A 26268-nucleotide genomic window follows, 5' to 3' on the forward strand; every position below is an offset into this window, starting at 1 on the left:
TCAAAGATGAAATCTAAATTTTCAACCTTTATTTTAGTACAAATCACATGTGTTAGTCACATGTCTGCATGTGTAGTAATGTTATGCTAATATAGTCTTTTGTATTTCTATATTTGAGTGGTAGTATGCATATATTCGGTAAACATTTTAAATGTACATACCTGCGTATTTTTATGTGATGTACACAGATGAAACTTGAATAAACAAATAAACTATGACAAGAGGACCATGATGGTCCTGAATCGCTCATCTGTCCCCACTTGACCCAGTTTTTAACTGAGTATGACTTCATTTTTTCTATTATTTGACATAGTGACCTAGTTTTTGAGCTCATGTGACCCAGTTTTGAACTTGACCTAGATATCATCAAGATAAAAATTCTGACCAATTTTCATGAAGATCCATTGAAAAATATGGCCTCTAGAGAGGTCACAAGCTTTTTCTATTATTTGACCTAATGACCTAGTTTTTGAAGGCACGTGACCCAGTTTTGAATCTGAGCTAGATATCATCAAGGTGAACATTCTCACCAATTTTCATGAAGATCTCAGGAAAAATATGGCCTCTAGGGAGGCCACAAGGTTTTTCTATTTTTATTCCTACTGACCTAGTTTTTGACCGCACGTGACCCAGTTTCAAACCTAGATATTATTAAGGTAAACATTCAGACCAATTTTATTAAGATCCATTAAAAAAATATGGCCTCTAGAGAGGTCAAAAGGTTTTTCTATTTTTAGACCTACTGACCTAGTTTTTGACCGCAGTTGACCCAGTTTCAAACTTGACCTAGATATCATCAAGATGAACATTTAAACCAACTTTCATACAGATCCCATGAAAAATATGGCCTCTAGAGATGTCACAAGGTTTTTTTATCATTTGACCTACTGACCTAGTTATTGAAGGCACGTAACCCAGTTTCAAATATGACCTAAATATCATCAAGATGAACATTCTAACCAATTTTCATGAAGTTCCAAGAAAAGTATGGCCTCTAGAGAGGTCACAAGGTTTTTCTATTTTTAGGCCTACTGACCTAGTTTTTGACTGCAGTTGACCCAGTTTTGAACTTGACCTAGATATCATCAAGATGAACATTCAGACCAACTTTCATAAAGATCCCATGAAAAATATGGCCTCTAGAGAGGTCACAAGTTTTTTTTTTATTATTTGACCTACTGACCTAGTTTTTGAAGGCATGTGACCCAGTTTTGAACTTGACCTAGATATCATCAAGGTAAACATTCTGACTAACTTTCATGAAGACCCATTGAAAAGTATGGCCTCTAGAGAGGTCACAAGGTTTTTCTATTTTTAGACCTACTGACCTAGTTTTGGACCGCAAGTGACCCAGTTTCGAACTTGACCTAGATATCATCAAGATAAACCTTCTGACCAACTTTCATAAAGATCCCATGAAAAATGTGACCTCTAGAGTGGTCACAAGCAAAAGTTTACGGACGCACGCACGCACGGACGGACGGACGATGGACGCTGCGTGATCACAAAAGCTCACCTTGTCACTTTGTGACATGTGAGCTAAAAAGTGATTGTGACCTTATCAGATATATATGCATTTGTGACCTTTCTCTTATACGGTATATATGCAGTGTGACATTGACCATATCAAGTACAAATGGAATTTATCCAGTATATGATCATGCACTTACCTGCTTCAGTTGTAATTTCTGTTTTTGTTAAGTCAGTTTCCGTTGCATCATCATCTTCTAAAAAAATGAAAACACATTTTTGACAGCACGGTCTAGCAAGAGAAGAACACATCTATTATAATGTATTACTAAGCAAATGCATAACATTACATGGTGCATTACATTTTAACAGAATATAGAATTATTTGAAGCTCTAAAATTAAGCTGTGGTTAAAACCAATCAAATTCTATGTAAGGGCTAAATATAACTGGAATAAAGCATACTGAAGTAACACTTAGTCTGAAAGTTTTGAACAATTTATAAATAGTTCAATGAGAGGTTTTTATGTAAAAATTGGAAAACCTCTGGAAAAAACTTCATTCATTTCAGCATTTATTAAGGCTAAATCCTTATCAAATACTATAATAGGCTAAGGAAGCAAAACATTAAGTTTTTTTTATGACTTTCTAAAACATATTTTATATGATCAACACCAACATAAAGCAATTCACAATGACCTGATATATATGAGCCGTGCCATGAGAAAACCAACATAGTGGCTTTGCAACCAGCATGGATCCAGACCAGCCTGCGCATCTGCGCAGTCTGGTCAGGATCCATGCTGTTTGCTAACAGTTTCTCTAATTGCAATAGGCTTTGAAAGCGAACAGCATGGATCCTGACCAGACTGCATGGATGCGCAGGCTGGTCTGGATCCATGCTGGTCGCAAACCCACTATGTTGGTTTTCTCATGGCGCGGCTCAATTATGTATTACTGCTTTTCAGTTTTTGTACTTTTCAACATATTTTTAATACCACAGATCAATTAAAGTGAGAACTTATTTCATCACAAAACCTCAGACATTACAGTTCATTTAAATCTGAAAATTTCTTCGTAACTGCTTAAAAAGAATAATATAGGAAAACATATATATTATAATGAAAATAACCTTCATTATTAAACACTAGCCTCACAGAAAACTACTTAAACTGACTTTAAAGAGAGAAAAAGAGGGATCTGAAATATTCTTCTTTAAAAGCAAAATACTAGACAGTTTAAACTAATGAACAGAAATGTTGAGAAAATATGCAGAAAAAAAAAAGATAATTTATCCTTCAATTTTGAAGATCACTAATCTTACACCTTTGAAAAGATGAAAATAGTCTGAAAATAAAATAAAATGAAAAATAATTTGTTTTGCAAGAATATTTTTTAACACAGGGTAGTCTGGAACACTTAGCATTTCTTCCAGGAAACAAAGTTCTAGAACAGATAGAAGCTTTTACAACTAATAATTTTAAATAATAAGAAATGACAGAAGAAGAGGCTATAATTATAAAATAAGGAGACTCCGACATAGAAAATGCCTGCAGAAGATAAATGGTGAAACTGTTAAAGATTTGTTCTACTTAAAGAAAGAAAGAAAGAAGAAGCAAATGATGTTAATGAAAGACTTGAAAGTTTTTACAAAGACAGCTAAATTGTGAAAAATGTAAAACCTGGTTTTCCTTTGTGTTTGACTATGTAAATGTAAAACTGTTAGATATATAGATCAGATAAATAGAGAAATGGAAAATATAAATATACGGAAATTTTAAATACAGTGGAACACCGCTCTCTCGAGCACCGATGCCTTAAGGTATTAGATCACTAATAGAGAACCTCCTTTTTGAAGAGTATTCAATTCCTACCATAAATCTACTTTTACTGCAATTCTTAGGGGGGCGTAGGTTCAAGCCCTACTGGGACCAAATTTTTTTTACTTATTTTCCTTTTTTACTACTAAGTTTTTACTTCTTTCAAGACTTATTATTGATGTTTTGTTCAAAAATGGAAAAATATGAATCTTATAAGCAATTTCTTGGTGTTCAAAGAGAATTTTCTACTAAAACAGAAGTGGTAGAGTTACAAATCTTTAAAAATATTGAGTTATGCACGGTGAAAGTTCTCTATTTTGCTTTCACTCTTAGATTATATATTGTGGAAGAAATTTAGGTAGGTTTTACATCTTCCCTAAGGTTATTTTTAAATGGTATAAGCAAACTTCAAAACAGAAACACATCATTCGACCTTAGTTTTTCAATGTTGAAGTATGAATTCCGTCTCATTAAATCCGTTTACTTGAGGCACCATAGAGAAAATGATATTGACATTTTTATATTGTGTTTTATAATTGTTTACCAATAGTTTGATGTTTCGTCTATTGAAATTAATGGTAAAATGAGTTCTCTGCAAACGTTTTGGATAGTGGCTATCACTTTGAAATTTGTCTCGACTTTAGCTTGAGGAGATACCATAAGTTATTCAAAAAAATTTTAAAACGGCACGGTAAAAGTTGTTTAAAATTTGCAAAATAGTGCAAAACACAGTTACCTTTCAGAATATTCCAAGCAAAGGCCATTTTGTAAACATTACTATTAGTGACCTAATACCTTAAGACCCTGAGCGATCGGAGTTTTGCTGTATCAGAGAAAATAACAAGAGCTGACAGTGGACAGCACGCTCGACTATTCTCAGTGCTTGATAGTATAATATAAGCAATGAGTAAAACTTTAACATTACAATAAGCATATTCTAAGTCGAAAAGGGGACATAATTCTGTCAAAATGCTTGCAAGAATTGCCTCCTCCTTTTTACATACTGGGGTCATGATGGTAAACAAGTATGCAAAATATGAAAGCAATATCTCAATGGACTTTGAAAATATTTGGGGTGGTACGCAAGCTTTAACAACATTTATTCTAAGTCGAAAAGGGGCCATAATTCAGTCAAAATGCTTGATAGAGTTGCCTCCTCCTTTTTACAGACTGGGGTCATGATGGTAAATAAGTATGCAAAATATGAAAGCAATATCTCAATGGACTTTGAAAATATTTGGGGTGGTACGCAAACTTTAATATTTGTGTGACGCTCACGCTCACGCCGACGCCGGGGCGAGTAGGATAGCTCCCCTATTCTTCGAATAGTCTAGCTAAAAACTTATCAAGTGTGACCAGTGTCACTGTGTCAGTAACTTGTGCAAGGTAAGAACTTTGTTAGCATCAATCAATTAGTGGTAGTTTCTAGCAAAGCTTTATACATCTGCAGGTAGCTAAGCTGGCGGGAGGTACCTCGCTTGGTTACTTCTTCCGTTTGTTCTTCTTCAACTTCCTCCTTTACTTCTTCATCTTTCTCACCTTCCTCCTTTTGATCCTCATCTTTTTCTTCTTCTTCTTCATCCTTCTGTCCTTCCTCTTTTTGTTCTTCCTGAGTTTCTTGTACCTCCTCAACCTTACCTCCTCCCTCTCCCTCTATATTCAATGGGACATTTTGTTTTTGCATTACTGAACATTAAACTGCTTCACAACCATCTGAACTTGAAATACTGCAGGTTGGATATCATTTGCAAATGGGATGTTTTGTCAATTTTTTCTTTTTATTTTTAATTTTATTATTGTAATTTGGTGAATCTCAAATGTAATCAAACTTGCCTATAACAACTGGCTTTGAAATCATAAAAAATATCTTTATTTGCAGGTTTTCTTTATTCAAACAGCTATAATAAACTGTCTGAAAATCTTTAATTTGAAAACAAAACTAAAGATCTCTGTTTAAAAGACACTCATTATCACACGTGTGACTGTTCTTATCAAACACCTTTATCCATGCACAATATGACCCTTTACACAGAATTAAAGTCATGTGAAAAATATCCAACCTACAGTAACAGTGTGGTACAGCACATGCATTAATAAAACCAAAAATTAACTGTGTTAAAAAGCAAACAAAACAAATGCATAAAATGTATGTTAAACAAAGCATACAGTCAAAGCTTTCTATTTTGCTAATAATTCTGCTGATTACACTTTTCAATGTGTTTCTGACCATACCGTTTTTTTTCTACATTTCACTAAATATATATGTACATGCAGTACAGCTCAATTTTGAAATACCAAACACTGAGTTACAGGGAAACTAGTAGATCTAGCTGTAAAATACAGTTCTTGAATCCAGATAGGAACACTTCTATAGTTTAAGTTTTGTAAGTATTTCGACAATATTTTACTGGTATAAATAGTAACACGATCTGACTAAAGTACTTGATCTTCCCTATGTGTAGCATTAATAGGGGATGATTTTTATCAGATTGAATAGTAACACATTTGCCCTATCAAAATTTCACTGTAAGTAAGATCATTTAAGACCAATATAATATTGCTTTTTTTGTAATTTATCCCATGCTACTATGCATAAAATGAACCTAAGTAAATTGTCAAGCAGATACATTTTTTCCTATAAAGCTTTGCCTGTATTGTGATTAAAACAAAAAATAAAACAAACCCATTCACAGCAACTGTGACATGCTGGGCATGCTTGTATGCGGTAATCAAAGAACAAAAACAGTGATGTAATTAAGAGGAACATTATAATTATGGCAGCCATGCATTCTGGGTAAAACATTCAAATTTCTGCCAACCTTCTTCAGCCTCTGGCTCCTCCTTATCCTGACTAGTATCACCTCCCTTGGCCTCTTCTGTCATGTACAAATATGTGTTATTACCCTTGCCAGATGGGGGACATTCATCACTATTTTGAAATAATATTTTCTCACAAGGCGAGATGCCATGTTAAAAAGGATCATTTCAAAACTTTTTTGAAATTTCAAATTTTCCAAATATAACCTTTATTTTGTAGTAAATACTCTTTCTGTGTGTTTTTTGTATTTACTTGCAAATAAAATTGAAGATATTTTCCTTGACAGACATGCAACTTCTTGGGGTTTTTATCTTTATTTTTCATTTTGGATAAATTCTTCCCCTGTGCTCTTCAAACTAACTAAATATATGTACATTTATCAGTGTTAAATGCAGTGTAGGTATGAAAACAATATTTTAATTGTGAAAAATAGCTCTCTGTTCTTATTTGTCTGTGTTTATTAAAATTAAGATATGCTACTTTGTTGAAACCTACCTGAACTATTTACCTCATTAATGAGTATTTTTGATCACAAAAAGTTAAAGTTTGGTATGTAAGAACTGGTTCCGTCCTCTAAAACTGAAGTTAGGCACTTAAGAAATTTACACTGCATTTAACAGCTGCCCATTAACCATTAGACATAAAACAACAACAACAATGGTGTTCCCCAATTGCCGGCACCAACTTCCCAGCATTAAACTCACCTTCTTCTTCCTCGTCTCCTTCCCCTTCCCCCTCTCCCTCCTCCTCTTTTCTCCGCCTCTCTTCCTCCGCCTTCCGTTTAGCCTCCTCCTCGGCTCGCTTTCGCTCCTCCTCCTCTTGTCGTCTACAAATACATCAAAGTGAAACAGTTTCAGGAAATGAACGTCAACAAATGTGCATATTTGAGATCTTTCACATGGTTGGTCCTTACATTTGTTTTAAAAGCTGTTAGATGAAATTATATAACATTAACATTAGGAAAATACAAAGAAAAAAAAACTATTTCATAAAATTTGGGACATAACTGATATTTCTTTATAATTAAGAAATAATTTATAGCAAAAAGAGTGCTTTAACACTATTTATGCATGATGGGCGGTTATATGTTGGGCGTAATAACTGCACGAGGGCGCAGCCCGGGATGAAATTATTTGTACGACGTATTACCGTCCGAGTGTATAAATAGTGTTAAAACACTCTTTTGCTATAAATAATTTCGATTCTAATATGCCTTAAATCTAAAACAGTAGATAAAATATAGAAGCGCTCTTTCTTGACTGCAACAAAAACTTTGATGTCACTGCACGTTAACGTGACGTCATTCTAGCGTAAGAGTGTTTTAACAGAGACAAGCATATTAGAATTACAATGGTTACCCTCAGGTTCTTTTAAAGTGCTTACATGTTCATCATTTTAAAACTCAGTCAGGAACATTTCTCTACTTAATACACAATTTTTCAAAAATTTCAAAGTGTTTATTAAAAGAGTCAGTCTGACATAGAAGCAAGCATAAATGACATCCCTGTCAATATAGACACCATTTCAAGCTGTAATGGTTGATATAGGGTAAATGTAACATCAGAGATAGATGTAACAGTTGAGAAAAAATCCTAGGTGGCTTCATAGACAATACCCGTTGTACTGGATATGACTGGACACCTTGGAATGGCCTTTAACTTCTTTTGAACCAGTTGAATGACTTCCTTTCATGAAACTTTGAATCTTGCAAGGTTTGAACCCACAAGGTGAAGGTGCAAGATTCAAGTCAGCAACCACTTGCCACTGAGATACAGGGAAATAACGCTGCTGACTCAGGGTTTTAAGTTTTAATATAAAGTTTCAAATTTATGTCAAGCTTTTTTTAATAAGCAACGCTTTGAATCCTATAATTCAAACATATTTCAAATGTTATTTCAAACACAACTGCATATAAAGCATTTTTTTTTTACACAGCTTTATCACCACAGTATCTACCAAAAGCCTTACAACACATTTTGTTATATCTGCCAACAAACAACTGTTCATTTATTATATATAAACATAACTGAGCCGCGCCATGAGAAAACCAACATAGTGGCTTTGCGACCAGCATGGATACAGACCAGCCTGTGCATCTGCGCAGTCTGGTCAGGATCCATGCTGTTCGCTAACGGTTTCTCTAATTGCAATAGGCTTTGAAAGCGAATAGCATGGATCCTGACCAGACTGCGCGGATGCGCAGGCTGGTCTGGATCCATGCTGGTCGCAAAGACACTATGTTGGTTTTCTCATGGTGCGGCTCATATAACTATAACAAGAGCACCGCCTTGCGGGTGCTGACGCTCATCTGATTTTATTTGTGTAATAGAAATATTGTCCTACCCATGATTTTCTAAGTCTAAAAAGGGCCATCATTCTTGCAAAAAGCAGGATAGAGTTATGTTTCTTGATGTACAGTGTCCACTTATGATGGTGAAAAACTGTTGCAAGTTTTAAAGCAATAGCTTTGATAGTTTATGAGAAAAGTTGACTTAAACATAATACTCAACCAAGAAAATGATTTTCTAAGTCCAAAAGGGGCAATAATTATTGCAAAAATCAGGATGGAGTTACGCTGCTTGCTGTACAGGGTCAGCTTATGATGGTGAACAAGTGTTGCAAGTTTCAAAGCAATAGCTTTGATAGTTTATGAAAAAAAGTTGACCTAAACATAAAACTTAACCAAGAAATCTGATATTTTCTAAGTCCAAAAGGGGCCATAAATCTTGCAAAAAGCAGGATGGAGTTATGTTTCTTGCTGTACAGGGTCAACTTATGATGGTGAACAAGTGTTGCAAGTTTTAAAGCAATACCTTTGATAGTTTAGGATAAAAGCTGACCTAAACATAAAACTTAACCAAGAAAACTGATTTTCTAAGTCCAAAAGGGGCAATAAATCTTGCAAAAAGCAAGATGGAGTTATGTTTCTTGCTGTACAGGGTCAGCTTATGATGGTGAACAAGTATTCCAAGTTTCAAAGCAATAGCTTTGACAGTTTGGGAGAAAAGTTGACCTAAACATAAAACTTAACCAAGAAATCTGATATTTTCTAAGTACAAAAGGGGCCATAAATCTTGCAAAAAGCAAGATGGAGTTATGTTTCTTGCTATACAGGGTCAGCTTATGATGGTGAACAAGTATTCCAAGTTTCAAAGCAATAGCTTTGATAGTTTAGGAGAAAAGCTGACCTAAACATAAAACTTAACCAGGCAACGCCGGCCAGACGCCGGATCGCAGACGCGCATCCGCTAGGTGCAAATACTATTTTTTTTTCAAGTCGTATAGACTATAAAAACAAAGAAATTATACAAAAACACATTCATGTATAAAAACAAACAACTTCCAACCCTAAAAACAAAACAATTTTTTTTCAAACACATGCCTACCGTGGATCAATACTGCAAACAAATAAATCATATGGTTATTACTTATCCAATATTCTTCACCCAAACTGGAAACAAATATTACTTAAGACCAGATATAAATATTGTGATAAATACACAAATAAATGCCGTAAATCCGTTTACTTGGCTATGAATGCCACTAGAAATTTGTAGCCAAGAATTGCAAACCAGCAGAAAAATATTATGAATTAAAACTACGGTAATAATTTATTTCAGCAAGTTTTATTTTATGGAAACTGTATAGTACCTAAAATATTAATGATTTCACAGTAATTTCTTTTCAAGATACAAAAAAAAAATCTTTTTTAACATTTATCTAGTACCGGTATTATCATTTAAAAGAACCAATCAGAAGCCTGCTTACTTTCTTTCTGCCTCTAGCCTTATTTTTCTCTCTTCTTCTTCTTTAATCCTCTGTCTAATTTTCTCATCAATTTCGTCTTTGTGCATGTTGTACCATCTCTTCATCAAGAACTTTGAGCCGTCCCCGCTGTCTTTGAGGACAATCACGTCATCAGGAAGAAAGTTCTTCTCAATGCACAAGTTCCACTGGTCACGAGTGTTGGGGAAGTTATCCAAGATCCAACCACCATGACTGCAATAACAACAGCAAAACTGAATGTAATAATGTTCACATGTTATTATTAAATGGTTAAAGTCCAGACTTCTTTTAACTCTCACAGAGTTGTTAAGCTGATAGGCAGTTGATCAATTGAAATGCATGTACTGACAGAGTTGTGTTACACGTTTGACCCTGCCCCAAGGTACAGTCAGAACAGGTTCGCTTATTCCTGGTTGCTTTACCTTAGCAAAAAAGCAAAACAGGAATGAGGAATTTGTATTGATGGATATGATTGGCTAACTGTCACATAATCATCTCAATAGCAGAAACAGTTACTAGAGTCAGACAATCATAGGGGGGCCTGCGTGGTCAAACACTGTCATATCTGTTCCATTTCTCCTTTATATAAACCTGCTTTGAATGTTAAAGAAAAAGAGAACATTTCCATCCAGCTGGCTTACGAAAGGTTGGTGGTTCTACCCAGGTGCCCGCTCATTATGAAATAATGCATGGAGGGGCACCTTAGGTCTTCCTCCACCATCAAAGCTGGAAAGTCGCCATATTTTGAAATTTGAAAAACTGCACTAACAGTATTCATTTACTGTGTTTCTTATATTCTGAACTTATCTAATTCACAAGCATTTCATTTCAAAGATAGATTAAGAGAAATCTTGGTTACTATTTCTGAGCTATGCAGCTACATTTGATATTCTTGTGCCAAAGGAAAAAAACATTTGCCTTCATACCGTACGAGGAATTCAGTCAGAGCCCAACTGTGTATCTCTGGTGTAATCGTTTCCAGAGTAACACGAATGACTTAGCTAAAACGTACTTATCAACTGTAACTTACACAGGTCCATCAGCTTTGGTCTCTCTCATCAGTTTCTCTGCCTCCTGTATGCTCTCCTCAAGGATCTCCAAGTAAATCTCCGGTGTCAGGTTGATAGGGTTCTTCTCTGCGTCTTTAACCGCCTGTTCCACCAGCACAATCACGTCAGGATGTGTGGCATCAACATCCGGAAGACCTGCACCTTCTTTTCCAGCATCAGCAGATACCAAAGACTCTTGACCTAAGTATGTTGAATTATATCATTCAATACTATGTAAAAGTAAATCACTTTTGATAATAAAACAGCCATTAATTTTGTAAGTAACTTAACACCAACATTTCACTTAATGTTATTTTTTTTTTAGATGTTATGAAGAACTGTAGAGAGTTTCATATTTATTACCCATTACCGTCTAATTTTTAATTCTATTATACTATATTACACATAAATCACTGTACAACAACTATTTAATCAATTATCTAAAAAAGATCTCCCTTTTTTCTTGTAAATACAGACAAAATAAATGAATTTATCAGAAATGATAATGTTTAAAGTATTAAATCCTTTTTAAGTGCGCAAATAACATCACTACTCATAAACTACAATTTATGCACTTATAATTTAAATATAACAACTATACTGCTTTTTCAATGAAAGTGGTGCTTGATTGAAAACAATTTGACCACAACAAAAATAAAGTACAACCATGCAAAGAAATAAATTCATGCAATCATGCAAAGAGAAACATGCAAAAATAAGGGAAAAGTGGGGAAACTAAAGTAGCTGTCTAAAACTACCACTGGGAAATCCTGAAAGGCATCTAAACTTTACTTTAAGTATTACTTTAAAAATGTAGACAACAATGTTCATCAATGATATTTCTATTTTGAAACAGAATTTCAGATTAGTTCCTAGAGTCTGTACCAGCACTGACTTGTTTTGAACTGAGTGGCAATATGGCAATATCCCAAAGTCAGGTATATTGTATTCTGTGCTGTTGAGAACATTAGCTTAACTTATTGTCATCTCATAGTCTTTCCCTAGTGGGCAAATTTGGCAGACCCATGTCAAACCTGCAAGAAATATTCACGGTCCAACTGAGCTTTCTTTGATGAATCAATATACAGCTATTGCATACCAATTCCTATAAAATGTACTGACTCATTTCAGAGGTCATGACAACTAAGTTGACAAGTTGGTCATGGAAAGCAACATTCTAACAATAATTTTCTATTCCAGCAACCCATGTAATTTGACAGATTTTGTCCTACAAATCCATAACTTTTAGAATTATGCAACACACAATCAACTTAAACAATTTGAATGAAAAAGAAAACAGAACTGTGGAAATCACACATTTAACACATGTTATGTAGTTTCAATTTGAGAATGAAAGGCATAGTTGTGATAAAAGTATACATGGAGGCTTTTGGACACTTGCATTTCAGATACACCGATGTTTTCCATGCCAGAATGGAAATTACTAAGACACAATTTTTGTCTTACATTGCACTTTCATGATAGGTATGGTAGTCTGTTAACTATAAGGTGTTTTTGTCACAAAAACATATGTCTCCTCCCTATGTATACCTTTAGCTCTGGCGGCTATTTTGTGCAGCGAACGGAATGTGTCCGCAATATGCACAACTAGGCTTGGTACTGATCACTCCTGTGAAGTTTTGTCAAAATCTGTCCAGCAGTTTGACATGTGAAAGCTGGACAAGATTTTTCTATATGTAGCTCTGGCAGCCATTTTGTGCAGCAAAGCAAAACGTGCCGGCGGTATGCACAGCTAGGCTTGGTACTGATCACTCCTGTTATTTTTAGCTCTGACAGCCACTTTGTGTAGCAAAGCGGAACATACCAATGATATGCACAATCAGGCTTGGTACTGATCACTCCTGTGAAGTTTCGTCAAAATCCAGCCAGCAGTTTGACCTGTGAGAGCCAGACAAGATTTTTCTATTTTTAGCTCTGGTGGCCATTTTGTGTAGCAAAGCGGAACGTGCTGGTGATATGCACAACTAGGCTTGGTACTGATCACTCCTGTAATGTTTTGTCGAAATCCAGCCAGCAATTTGACCCGTAAAAGCTGGAAAAGATTTTTCTATATGTAGCTCTGGCAGCCATTTTGTGCAGCAAAGCAAAACGTGCCGGCGGTATGCACAGCTAGGCTTGGTACTGATCACTCCTGTGATGTTTCGTCGAAATCCAGCTGGCAGTTTGACCTGTGAAAGCTGGACAAGATTTTTCTATTTTTAGCTCAGGCGGTCATTTTGTGCAGCGAAGCCGAACATGCCGGCGATATGCAAAACTAGGCTTGGTACTGATTACTCCTGTGAAGTTTCGTCGTAATCGGCCAGCAGTTTGACCTGTGAAAACCGGACAAGCTTAATGCTGATGAACGGACAGCTGCTGAGTGAAAGGCAAAAACATGGAGGAGCCATAATTACAACGAACAACTTTTGAAAAATTCTATTGTAGGGAAATAGGCTGTAAATCACCCTGAAAGCCCAAGAATGTCTATGTTAGACAGTGTGGAAACAAACCAGATTTTAATGAGATCCCATTTAACCACATGACTTCCATTCTTAAACAGCTGTGACAGAAAAATGACCATAACAAGTTTTGCCTCAATACCTGGACTGGGAAACTGGGGACTTAATCTTTGAAAAGGTGTTTAGGACATGAAGATTTATCAATCTACAAACTGTTCTATTAGTATACAATGTTCATTATTTATCTAAAATGTGTGCTGTACATCTTTCATTTAACTGCTAGTTAAATGAATGTTAGTAAATATCATATAGATGGACAAGAATTCACAACTGTTAGGATTTTTTGTTAGTGGTGTAAGACAATTAGATGTTAGCCAACCACCTTGGGTGGACGTGGCGGAATCATCGGCTTTTTCACTCTGTGAGCTCTCACCAACAGAGGGTGCTGCCTTGTCCGAGGGTGTCACATCCTCTCCCTCCTCTTTCTTAGCCTCCCCTTCTTCCTCAACTTTAGATGTGTCAGACTTTGTAGTTGGTGAATCTATATTGGTTAGGGTAGCAAAATGAACACATTTAAAACAATCACCATTTCATAAGCATCTAAACTTTCACCAGTACTTGTATCTTTTTAAAAGTATCTCTTGAATAATTTCTATGAAAAAATCCTTATACCATAAGCATTCTATCAAACAGCCCCAATCCCTTGATATAAAGGTTAAGCAAAATCTTCTTTTTATTGAAATAAAAAAATTAAAACAACAAACAAAGTCAAGCTAGCAATAATCTATAGAGAACTATTGATAAATCAAAGAACACAAAACGAAGTGGAAGTATAAATATCTAGTCTAGTTTAGCATGCACACCTGCATTCATTTAAACATCTAGCTTGACCTTTTTACTCTGATATGCTATATCAATACTATATACACAATGCTTAAATACATTTAAGCTATATACTTGCATCAGTATGGATGGATACATATTAAACTATATCAAAACAGACTCGCCTTAAGATCAACATCAAAATATTATATTTTTCACATTTTTCTTCAGTTTAAAATTGTAAATGAATTTGATTCAAGTTGGTATCTTTGCTGTATGATAAAAAGGCATTTAATGGCAATTCTAAGCACTGACAAATGTTGTAACATGATTTAATGAGTATAAACATAGTCTTAAAAGTGTTTTCTCAATTCAAATACTCTGATATAAATCTTGAAGCAAGTCTGTTTTAAAGAACACCAATACAGAGATAGCACTGTCTACGTAACAGAAATAAAAGTAAATGTAGAGTCGGATTACTAAAATAAAAAGACTATAAAGTAATAATGTAAACCAAAACCAGACATAATTATGCTATAGTCATTTTGATAATAGTGGTTCCAATTCTGTCTACTGGTGAATGTTGCGGAAAGGGATTTAAGAATCCTTTAAAATTTAGAATTGTTCCTGCTTTCTTTTTGTATAATTTGGATTGAAAATATGGGTTTTAGTTACCCAATTTCCAAATTTGACAACAAATCAAAGTAACTCAATATTTACTGTTATAAATATTAGCAAAGACTGTATAACTAGAAACATACATTTTATTCTATTCTTAAGAAATTCAGATGTATTGATAAATTGCTCTGACTGTTATGCACTGTAAACTCGTGTATATTTATATCAAAATTCTGTAAAAAGGCTTTAATTTTAAATTAAAGAAACTGCAAATTTTAAGGATTTCAAATCTCTGATAAAGCCTCATTGTAAAGGGTATACATGTAAACAGAACAATAAGATTATCTCCCCTAGAAGAACTGAGGAGACAAGCAGCTTACACATGCTTATATAGAAAAGCACAATATCTTCATAATTACAAGATTTGCTTTTAAGTTTTAATAAACTTTAAAAACTTTTTTGTTTGTTTGTTTTGGGTTTAACGCCGTTTTTCAACAGTATTTCAGTCATGTAACGGCGGGTTAAAAACTTTAGATTTTAAATAAGTAAATTACTGCAGAACTTTACCACTATGTTTTATATTGCAGTTTTATTTAATTGTCTTAATGAGCACTTCAACGTTCAAAATACAGACATAAACTTGTGTAAATTGTTTAAAAAAAAAACACTTTTATTAAAATCACCACTTTTCTTCTTTATTCTGCTTTTAAATGAAAATATCCCTCCTCAATATAACCTTTCATTTCACTATAATAAACTGTTAGAGTTATTGTCACAATAAATATTTAATTAAAATGTCTTATACATGGTAAGCAAGGGTTGATATCTTTAAAGTTGAAAAGGGCAGTAACTCTAGCTTTCTTCTGAAAACTAAAAGCATAGAAAATTAATCTATTGAATCTAAGAGCAAGAAAAACTAGAAAATAAGAACTGTTATGCTGAAATGCAGATAATACAGATATTGTGTTACTATATATAGGAATTAACATTACAACAAAGGGAAGTAACTGTTACTGGATACTGTAGAGTTATCTCTTAAACAGAAATAGAGTAAGAAATAAGAAACAAAGAGCAGCAACTCTAGCATTCATCTGCAAACTACAAGCAGTATATGTTAATATGTGGAACAAAGATGTTCTTAATAAGAAGAATAAGAAATGAAACTGTTACGCTGAAATCTAGATATAAACAGATGACATGTTACAATATAAATAGGAGAGCTAAATAAAGTAACAAAGGGAAGTAACTGTAGCTGAATACTGGGGGAGTTATCTCCCTCACCTTCAGGTTTTGACTCGGCCTCAGTAGTTGCCTTGGCCTCTGCCTCTTTTTCAGAGGTCTCATTGCCCTCCTCGCCCTCGCCCTCACCCTCACCCTCACCTTCTTCATCTTCCTCCTCTGCCTTTTGTGCTAGATAATTTACCAAGAAACTTTGTAGCATAATTCAATCACATGGGGTGAATACAAAGATTAATTCCTCAAATAAATTTTGGTTAAAATCAAAAACAATGTAAATTCTAATTTTTTACACTTTGAAAACTGCAAGATAAATAAATAACAATTCTCATTTTAGAAAATGTAAAATTCCACTGTAGCCATGAATACTTCCTATTCTATGGTAAACATTTTACAAACTGCCAAAATAATTCTGGAAGTGAACATCCCTGGCTTGTGTTATGGCTGAATCCTGGTTGAATCATGGCTTCCTTACTGAACTTGTTTATTTGAGGATTCAATGTCAGAAAAATGTTACTACTGGATAACAACAGAGAGGTTGAGATTTGAGGCTGTGTACCTATATGCCTGAATGTAGAAACCCCTATATGTAGTAACAGATATATTTGTATGTTGCATAAATATAAGTTCATAGATCTGAAATAGGCATGAGTGGCCTGCTACACATAAATCTACACCTCTGAACATCATATTCAGGCTTTATTAGAACACTGAATTTAAACTGTATTAAGTGTGTTAAAAATTCAATGTTGTAAATTTTGATTACACAAGAGCTTACTCATCTTATACACTGAATATGAAATAAATCCCTCTACATAACTGTCTATAAACATGTACAAGGGTAAAATCTCAACCCCCCTACCAACAATTCTCTTATAATTTCACACTTAAAAAAACTTTACTGTAAAAGCAGAAATTTTCACGAGGGTTTAATTTTAGCTATATTCGCTAGGCCCTACATCTCGCAAAAATTAATCCTCGCGTAAATATTTACCGTAAGTATAATTCAAATTAAAGTAGGATACTATTTTAACAATTTCTCTAATATCAAACCTCTCTAAAGTACTCAAAATTTCTAATTCGTGAAATTTTAACCCAGCAAAAATATGTGCTTTTACAGTATGTCAAAAATATTTCATCAACATTCATCATGTTGTAACATGTATCATTCAATCACAGCCGGAAAACTCAATTTAATGGGAAGACTGCAAAGCTCATTTGATAATTAATCTAGGAAAAATGTGTGCTGAAAACTGATGCACACACACGCAAGAACACAAAAGCAAAGTGTATCTGGTGAAAAATATCCAAGCATTGGGGAAAAATTCTTCCTGTCTGACCAAATAAGGAAAAAAGAGATGGGGGCATGTGAAAAAAGTAACATGCATCTACAGGGTGAAACTCAAGTTGTCTACCTTCTCTTTCCTCTGCCTCCCTTTCTGCTCTTTCTCGTTCTGCAGCTGTTGGTTAAATACAGGTTTTTTAATATAATACTTCAGTTAGTTTTATGCATATGAGGAAATGTGAAAATATACAAAGTATGTCTTTACAAACATGTAAACAAAGTGTTATGTAAGAAAATACAGTAAGATATGTACATAGTTAATGACGGATATAACACATTTTATATGCATTATTCTACTGTGAGTATCTGAGAACTTTAAAAATAAATAACATTTGTTTTAGCACATAACAGAACACTTAAAAATACGAACATTAATAAAACATCATTTCAGCTGTTAATATGGGATATCACTGGACATTTAAATGCACATAAATCTAGGAATATTCATACTTTCACAGTGTCTTACAGGACAAATTAATTCTGTTTCAGTAAACTTGTTGTTCTAGAATTTTTTTTTGGAACGCCTTGTGTCTGTTTAGCAGCTTCTTAGAGTAGAATGAGACACCCCATATCAACAGAGAAAACAAAACAAGAACACGAAATCAAGATATAAAGACATTAACGTAATATTCACCTTCTGCGGCCTCTTTCGCAGCTTGTTCGGCCTCCATCTGTTCCTTGATTTTGGTTCGAACCTGATTTATAGCTGTCTCTGTGGTTTCTTTTCTAACATTCTCAATTGCCTTTTTCTTCTCTATTTCCAACCTCGGCTGTATCAGTTTCTCCATGTCTAATACCTTTAACATCAGAAAGTCTTATAAAGAAATGCATATTTTTCCCATATATTATACTATTATAATCTTTAACAAGAACTGGAAAACAATACAATAAATACTAGAATTACTGGTGCTTTTTAGTACTTTTTACTTTGCCTTATGATACATACTTAAAATACACTTAACCCTTATCATGCTCGACACAACTGAATCTGCCTTTTCGACCAGACTGAGTGTAAATCATGATCAGCCTGCACATCCGTGCAGTCTGATAATGATCTGTGCTGTTCGCCGTTCAGTCAGTATCTTTTTGGTAAGCACCCCTTTTACAGTTAATTGTACTGTCCACATTGAAAGATGGACAAGTTCATTATAGAAATTTAGCAGGGTAAGGGTTAAGTTACAAAGATTAAAGTAGTGGACCCATAATGACAATTGGCAGATTACGTATCCTTCATATGTGATTACGGCATTTTCTATTGCTTACAAGAAGTTATGTGTGAGTTAAGCTACTTCATGTCTGAAGAATGCCGAACTGCCTAACGAGAATATGTAATCATATGGAAATTCCAGTGTCATTACAAGGGTACACTACCTTAAATTAAAAAAAAAAAACAATTACTCAATCCTTTTTCAAGGTTTACACAGCACAGTAGCAGGTCCAAGTTTAAATGTGCACAGCACACGTCTCGAAGTAAGCATATGTGGACAACATTCTACTACAAAGCTTATCCACATAACTTACCTTAGCACCATACTTCTGTGCTAACAGATGACAAAATGTTGTTTTGCCAGCATAAGGAGCCCCCAACACAGATATTTTACAGGGTGGCCTAGGCTGAGGTGGCAGTAGGTAGGGACGAGGATTCTTCAGGAACTTCTCCATGGCCTCTCCACTGGATAGAACATACATCTTGTCCAGAAAGCTGCAAAATAATTAAAACATGTGTGATTATAAATGGTATCAAAAAGCTCAAGTTATATCTGTAAGCATTTACAGTAAATGGAAAAGATAGATCTTATCCTGTAGCTGTCAAGTAATTCAATGACAAAATGTTCTGAAGAAAGTGTGCTGGTAAAGCTAGGCATTCCTAAAACCTAGGTTCCATACAAGTTTTATATCAAATCTTTCATCAACTATTTACTGTGGCTACATGGAGATGCTACCCTCTTTATAATGTCATTCAAATTCTTCACACATAGATTATTTATTAACAGGGTAATATAAACAAAGACACATATCATCTCTAAAATAATGCTTGTCCAATATATATATACATTTCAAGCTAAGATCAATTGATATCTGAACCAAGATGACCAAGAACTAATGGAAAATGGCCACTTTTCTGCCTTAATAAAGAAAGATTTCAGTTGCTCAAACAAGCATCTATCCTGACCGGGGTTTGCACCTGGTTAGAACAAGTGACCTCCAGCCTGCTTGACATCAACACATGTTGAGCCTACAGTATATGCATTTCGAATTCAGCACATTTATCTGCATGGCCAAATTTTTAAAAAAATTTACCTAGGTACCCTTGACATATTGCAAAAAAAATTATGTATCAACTCCACTCCACTAACCTGACAGCAAGATCTGGTTTTCCTGGTATTATATTTCCCTCATGAAGTGCAACCGGACAGTTCCTCAACCACCTGCTGCGACGCCATCTGAACCTTGGTGCAACCATTTGTTTAGGAGCCAGGCTTCTCATCAACTCGTCTGTGTCAATTTCCTCAGGGATCTCTTCCTCCTCAGGGTCATGAAGACGCAAGGGAACTGCTGCCGGGCGCAGCACAAAACAGTTCAGACGCTGTTGCAATTGCTGGAGAGCAATAAAAAATCGAGATGATATAAAATACATTTAAAATTTTAAATACAATGACGTTCCCTGTAAACATTAATTTACCACACTATGCTTATTAACAAACTTAAATTCTTTTGAGTTCTTTGGATTTATATAAAAGCCATTACTGAAAACATTAAATAATTAATAAGAAAGCAGTGATCTTTCATTAAGAACCAGAACAGGCAAAAGATATGTCATGCAATCTTTAGTTACAGTACTGACATTAATATTTGCAAGGCGCTAATTTTCATGGATTTCATGGATGTGTCAATCCACGAGACTAAATCCAAGTGAACAAGTAAAATCCCCATTCATTGTATGATCAAATGTTGAAACCTATAAATACGTAGCCCCCACAAATCAAGGCTTATGGTCAAATTCCATGAAACTTCAAGCCGATGAAAATATCATCTCACAATATATGTTTGCCTTTCTTTTAAGTTTTAATACACTGAACACTTTGACATTATTTATGACACTGCCTATACAGCTAACTGAATCAATGATTTTATGTTTACCTTAAAGAGAGTAGCTGATGTTTGGTTTCCGTCCATCTCTATGAGATACTGCTGATCATGGTCAGCCATGTACTCCTGAAATAATATATCAGTATCACAACCTCATTACTTGTAGGTATACTTGAAAGAAAACTATTGTGTAACCTTGAAACAACAAAATGGAAAAGCCTAGTATATTTGTCATAAAGCCTGCTTTCACTGAAATTCTCACGCATAGATTTTCTTTTAACAAATTTTCAGACAAGGTGATTTCTAGAATAAACCAAAGACAAAGTTGATAAGTACAATTTAATTTCTAAATCAGAGCTTCCTATAATGATGTGTATGAATGATTAAAAGTTATGAAAATTTGAGTTCAGAAAATATCTATAATAAGATCTTTCACTGACAACTTGCCAGCATCTAAAATTCCGACCGCCCAAATCAGCGATGTACTGGTAAATCTGCTTTCATCGCGCATCTTTCTGACAGCTGTATTTCTAAAATCGGGATGTAATTAAGACAGGTGTGAGTATACAAAAATGTACAAATTATATAAGAACTGACCTCTAGCATCCTGAGAAGGTTGACTTTATATTTGCGTATATGTTTCTCCACTTGTTCGGGGAGATCTTCGGGACGTGTGATAAGTCTCTCCAGTACCTCAGCGGGAAGTTCAGGAATCATATTCTCATCCTAGCAAATATACATAAGTCTTGTTAATCACTTTACGTCTGTGATACTTACAAAGCTATTTCAACAGTTGTAAAACATTTTTCATTTGTGATAACCTTTTCATTAATATTTAGCACTTCCCCATAATAATTATGAAAAATTTCCACGATAAAATTTATGCTCTTTTTACTAGTATTTCAGTTGTGACAGATAACCATAGGTCTGCGTTCCACTCCCTAATTCAATCAATTCAGTTAGACATAAAGAAAGTTATGCTGCAAGAAAATGCATAAGTGAATTATATTTTACTTGAATATTCCCATATACTCAAACAGTATAAGATATCTAAATATTGACAGGTATAAAACACGGATATTAAGTTCAATTTGGTCAAATGACTGTTAGACTGTTAGAACCTAAAAATTTGTTATCAAAGGAAAACATTTGACCAAGATTTTAATTGTAAGTCATTAAACTAATGACGTATATGACAGCACAGTTGTAACTTCCACATAAATCCCTTACACTATCACAACCTGAGTGCGAAACTGTTGTATTTCATTCTTTAGTTATATACAGCTACAATAGTATCGAGCTCAGTCCTCCATATACATTGACTTAGCTCATACCGTTGTAACTGTTCAAACCGGCAAATAAATATGTAATAAAAATGGAAAAAAAAAGAACATTTATAAGACTGACCTCGGAAGATTCTTCTTCCTCTGCTTCTTCCTCCTCCTCTTCTTCTTCTCCCTCTCCATCTTTCTCCTGTAATACGTGATATATGTTATAAGAAACATAATAATCTTTAATATTTTAACCTCTCTCTCATAATTATAGAAAAATCCTTCCACTTTACACTGGTTGCCAAGTTTCCATCCCCACAGTAAACTGTAGTACTTAACCATGGTAAAGGTTTGTATGGGCAGTAATAAAATAGATCACTCGACTTTTTTCAAACATGATCCACTACTAGCTAGAAGACTTTGATCTGTTCTAACCAACTGTGTTCCTCTCAAAGCTTTTGTTTACAAGAATCTACAAATCAATGTTGAAAGACAGTTTAGAAAGAAATGCCCAGTGTTATAAGGCATATACTTGTCATGTAGGTATATAAGTCAAAGACATTTCTGTATAAACAACAAAAAGTATGTAGCTCAATGTTGAAATGAACGCTCAACATATCACTATCAATGTAACATTTTACTCAGCAAAGTTTTGTGTTATATTACGACAGGCTGAGAAATAATCAGCTTTGACTTTTCATAAAGAGAAAAGGTAGGAGCTTTTGTGACAAAAAATTGTGAGTTTTAGTGTCAAAAAGTAAAGGTTTTACCATAATGAAACACAGGTTGGTAAAAAGTAGAACTTTAATGTGAAAAAAAAGAAAGACTGTGCAGAAGATTTAGGAAAAACTTAGAATTACAAATGATACAATATGCACAAAAATACAAAAATGAGAGAAATGCCCATAACTTTATTTCTTGTTTTGCAGACAATCTTTCATTTCTATTCAAAACAAGAGTGCCAGACTGTCACAAAATACGCCTGTCATCGAACTTGGCCTAATTCAAGGGACATAATCCAAGAATGCCTGGGGCGATTTGGGTGGTTATCGAACTTGGCTGAGATATTATCCCAAACACATTGTCAGCAACTTTGGTGAAGATCGGATGAAAACTGCTCGACTTAGAGAGCGGACAATGCTAAATTTGCAGTTTTTCAAGAAATTCAAGGGCCATAATCCAAGAGTGCCTGTGGCGAATTGGCTGGTTATCGAACTTGGCCGAGATATTATAAATTTAAAATAACGTAAAAATTACAATGTTGTAGACACCAATAATATAATCAATTTATTTCAAGTTTCTTATAAATAACATTTACACACCACTCCATTTAGACTTACCAGCAACAACTTTGGTATTTTCCTCTACAGAACAACCAAACAGTCATGTGCTCATTTCAATATATACGTTTAATAACTGACTGTACTGATATAATTATGCTGTATGTGTGTAGCATTATTTATGATATGTACAAACATGTTTTAGATACTTGTAAATGTGCACATGAGTTAAGTTACTGTTTGCTTCTTTAAAAAATGTCCCCTAAAAATGTAGTAGCAGCTCATTACAGGTAACAAAATTCCTGCATTAGAGCCATGGTTTCTTTTGTGAGGCAAAATGATATTACATAGACTGATAATTAATGGAAACTTAATTATACCAATGAATCTTTAAAATCTGAGAAACAAAACTTAGAAATTTGTTTCTGTGTATAATTTTGCCCTAATGCTAGAGAAATGCTTCTACAAGCTCAAGAACTAATATTTTATCCGTAATTTTCAGAAAATAAAAGAGATAGTTACCTCTTTGACAGGTCTATCTGGGTTGTAGATTTCCTCTGTATATATGTCACCTGTTATGGGATCAATTTTCTGTCCAATTCTTCTCCTTTCTAAGTCCTTGTCAGGTATCTGATAAAATGACATAATTAAAAAAGATATATATGAACTGAAATTTTAGCAGTACTTTTAAATTTTCCCATGGTATGGTTACATTGTAACTGAGCTCAATACTCAGTTTTTTAATGTTGCAGAATCGTATCATGCTTAACACAAATGATTCAAACTTCTAGGAATTTACTCAATCCATTACGAATGACTTTTAACTTGATTTTTTTTTTTGTACTTTTCTAGTGATAATTAATCCTAAGTTGTATTTTCCCATAGTAACAACAGCTGTCATTAATGGTGACAAATGCCCCTGCAGCGCCTTGACCTTTGACCAGGTGACCTTGACCTTTGACCTGGTGACCCAAAAGTCAGTAGGGGTCGTGTACTCAATAAGTACTATCAGCAAGTGAAGTTTGAAGGTCCTGGGTGCAGTGGTTCGCGAGTAAAGTGCCTTCATGCAAAAAGTTAATGTTGTGACGAACGAACGGACGGACAGTTGAAAACTAATATGCCTCCCTTCGGGGGCATAAAAATTAGTAAATAAAGATGTATACATTATAACTGATAAAATCTTTGTCTCACAAAAAAGTAAATTTTACCTTCACATTAACGATAAAGTCAGGTTTAAGCTTCCAGTTTCTAATAAACTCGAGCTGATCTTTTGCTGTCAGGGTGGCTTCTGACAATGTTGGGAAATCATCCAAAACATAGCCTGAAAATTTCGATGTTGAAAATATTAAATAATCATTATTATTGTAAACAAGAGCTGTCCGTAAGACAGCACACTCGTCTTTTCTCAGTGCCTGACTCTGAATTAGAGCTTTGCCAGTAAAAGGGGCTTACCTCAATCAAATATATAATCAGAGTTATGGAGATTGTTTCTCCTGGTGTAGACTTTGATAGTAAATAACTATTTTAAGTTTCAAGTCAAAAGCTTTGATAGTAACAGAGATATTTGACTTTATCAAAAACTTTAACCAAAAAGTTAAAAATGGGCATAACTCTGTCAAAATTCAAATCAGATTTATGGGGATTATTTCTCCTGGTGTAGAATTTGATAGTAAATAACTATTTTAAGTTTCAAGCAATAGCTTTGATAGTAACAGAAGAGATACTGACTTTATAAAAAAAACTTTAACCAACGGCGACGCTGACGCTTGGGTGATTGCAATAGCTCTACTTTTTCTTCGAAAAGTCAAGCTAAAAATGACTCATGGTAGCCATGAGTCTATAAAGAAAGAAACTTTTATCCAAACGCTTTAGATGAAATAACTCTCAATTTTAAAACAAATGGGGGAATATCTATCAAACTAGAATCAAGAAACATAAAGTTAAAAGAACAAATTTGGTTTAGCCACATACCATGATGAGCAACTTCAGGTGAGTTGATTTTATCTTCAACCATTTTAATCATCATCTCTTCCGTCACTGCCTCACCCTTGAGGAGAATTTCTAAACATTTCAACCCAAACTCTGTCTGCATATCAATGTTCTGTTGCAGTAAGTCAGTCGCTGAAAAATACCAAAGGCAGACTCAAGATATATTATCATAGGACATAATGTTATGTCTGCTACAACATAAATAATACAATTTAATGTTTGTAAAAATTTCAATCATAAAACCAACTCTTATTAGCGCTAAAGATTAAGGTTAACACTAAAAAAATTACATTTTATAATCATAGTGTACCTGGTGTTTTAAAAAAACAATTGAATGAAGTATTGCCATGCAATACAAAGTCCCCTACTGGAAGGCACCTAATTTTCTCTTCTGCAGTATAACATAATGAACTGATATCTGTCAATGATGTATAAACAATATTGTACTATATATACAATATAATATAACAAAGCACTTGGATTAAAATTTGCATATATAAAAACGTACAGTTGTTTTCATCTGGAATTTTTTTTTTTGGCCGATTATACAAAATGTTATCATAAAAGATATTTATAGTAACAACAAAGTGAAATTAACACTCCCCCCCCCCCAAAAAAAAGAAAAAATCTATAAAATATAAGTCCATAAAAAACTCTTTACCAGGTAGAGATAGATCAAAATACACCTAAAATTTGGATGTACCGTGCATGTTGTACCACAGAAAAGTGGTCTCAATCTTTCCCTACGGCCAGTAATAAAAAAGTTACAATATAATCTATTTATAGTAACAACAAAGGGACATAATTCTAAAAAAAGGTGTGCCTCATAGTGGTGAACATTTCTGCCAAGTTACATCAAAATCCCTCCATGCATGAAGAAGAAATGCTCCGGACAAAGTCATTCTTGAATTTGACCTTTAACCTCTAAGTATGACCTTGACCTTAGACCTAGATCCGGGGCCTTGCGCACAACATCTTGTCTCATCCAGGGAAATGTTTGTGCCAACTGATATTCAAATCCTGTTTTGCATGACAAAGTTATACACCGGACAGGAAAAAAATCCTATTGACCTTTGATCTCAAAGTGTGACCTTGACCTTTAAGCTAGGGTTCTGGGTGTTGCGCATGACACGTTGTCTCATCATGGGGAACATTTATGCCATGTAATATTGTAATCCCTTGATGGATGACAAAGTTCTGGACCGGACAGGAAAAA

The 26268-nt window shown here is 34.4% G+C and overlaps 1 protein-coding gene across 1 annotated transcript in view; it reads right to left on the minus strand.

The window, feature by feature from the left end:
* Positions 1 to 26268, minus strand: part of LOC123552773 (adenylate kinase 9-like) — a 57023-nt gene that overhangs the window by 22876 nt on the left and 7879 nt on the right. The window contains 17 exon segments of the mRNA XM_053540794.1: positions 4763 to 4942; positions 6109 to 6165; positions 6812 to 6933; positions 9876 to 10106; positions 10924 to 11143; positions 13784 to 13942; positions 16123 to 16251; positions 17493 to 17537; positions 18057 to 18219; positions 18944 to 19124; positions 19780 to 20021; positions 20564 to 20638; positions 21110 to 21238; positions 21920 to 21985; positions 23586 to 23693; positions 24272 to 24384; positions 25035 to 25184. Of these exon segments, the coding sequence (XP_053396769.1) occupies positions 4763 to 4942; positions 6109 to 6165; positions 6812 to 6933; positions 9876 to 10106; positions 10924 to 11143; positions 13784 to 13942; positions 16123 to 16251; positions 17493 to 17537; positions 18057 to 18219; positions 18944 to 19124; positions 19780 to 20021; positions 20564 to 20638; positions 21110 to 21238; positions 21920 to 21985; positions 23586 to 23693; positions 24272 to 24384; positions 25035 to 25184 (2370 nt within the window).

Source organism: Mercenaria mercenaria, chromosome 4 (genome assembly GCF_021730395.1).
Source record: "Mercenaria mercenaria strain notata chromosome 4, MADL_Memer_1, whole genome shotgun sequence".
Classification (NCBI taxonomy): domain Eukaryota; kingdom Metazoa; phylum Mollusca; class Bivalvia; order Venerida; family Veneridae; genus Mercenaria; species Mercenaria mercenaria.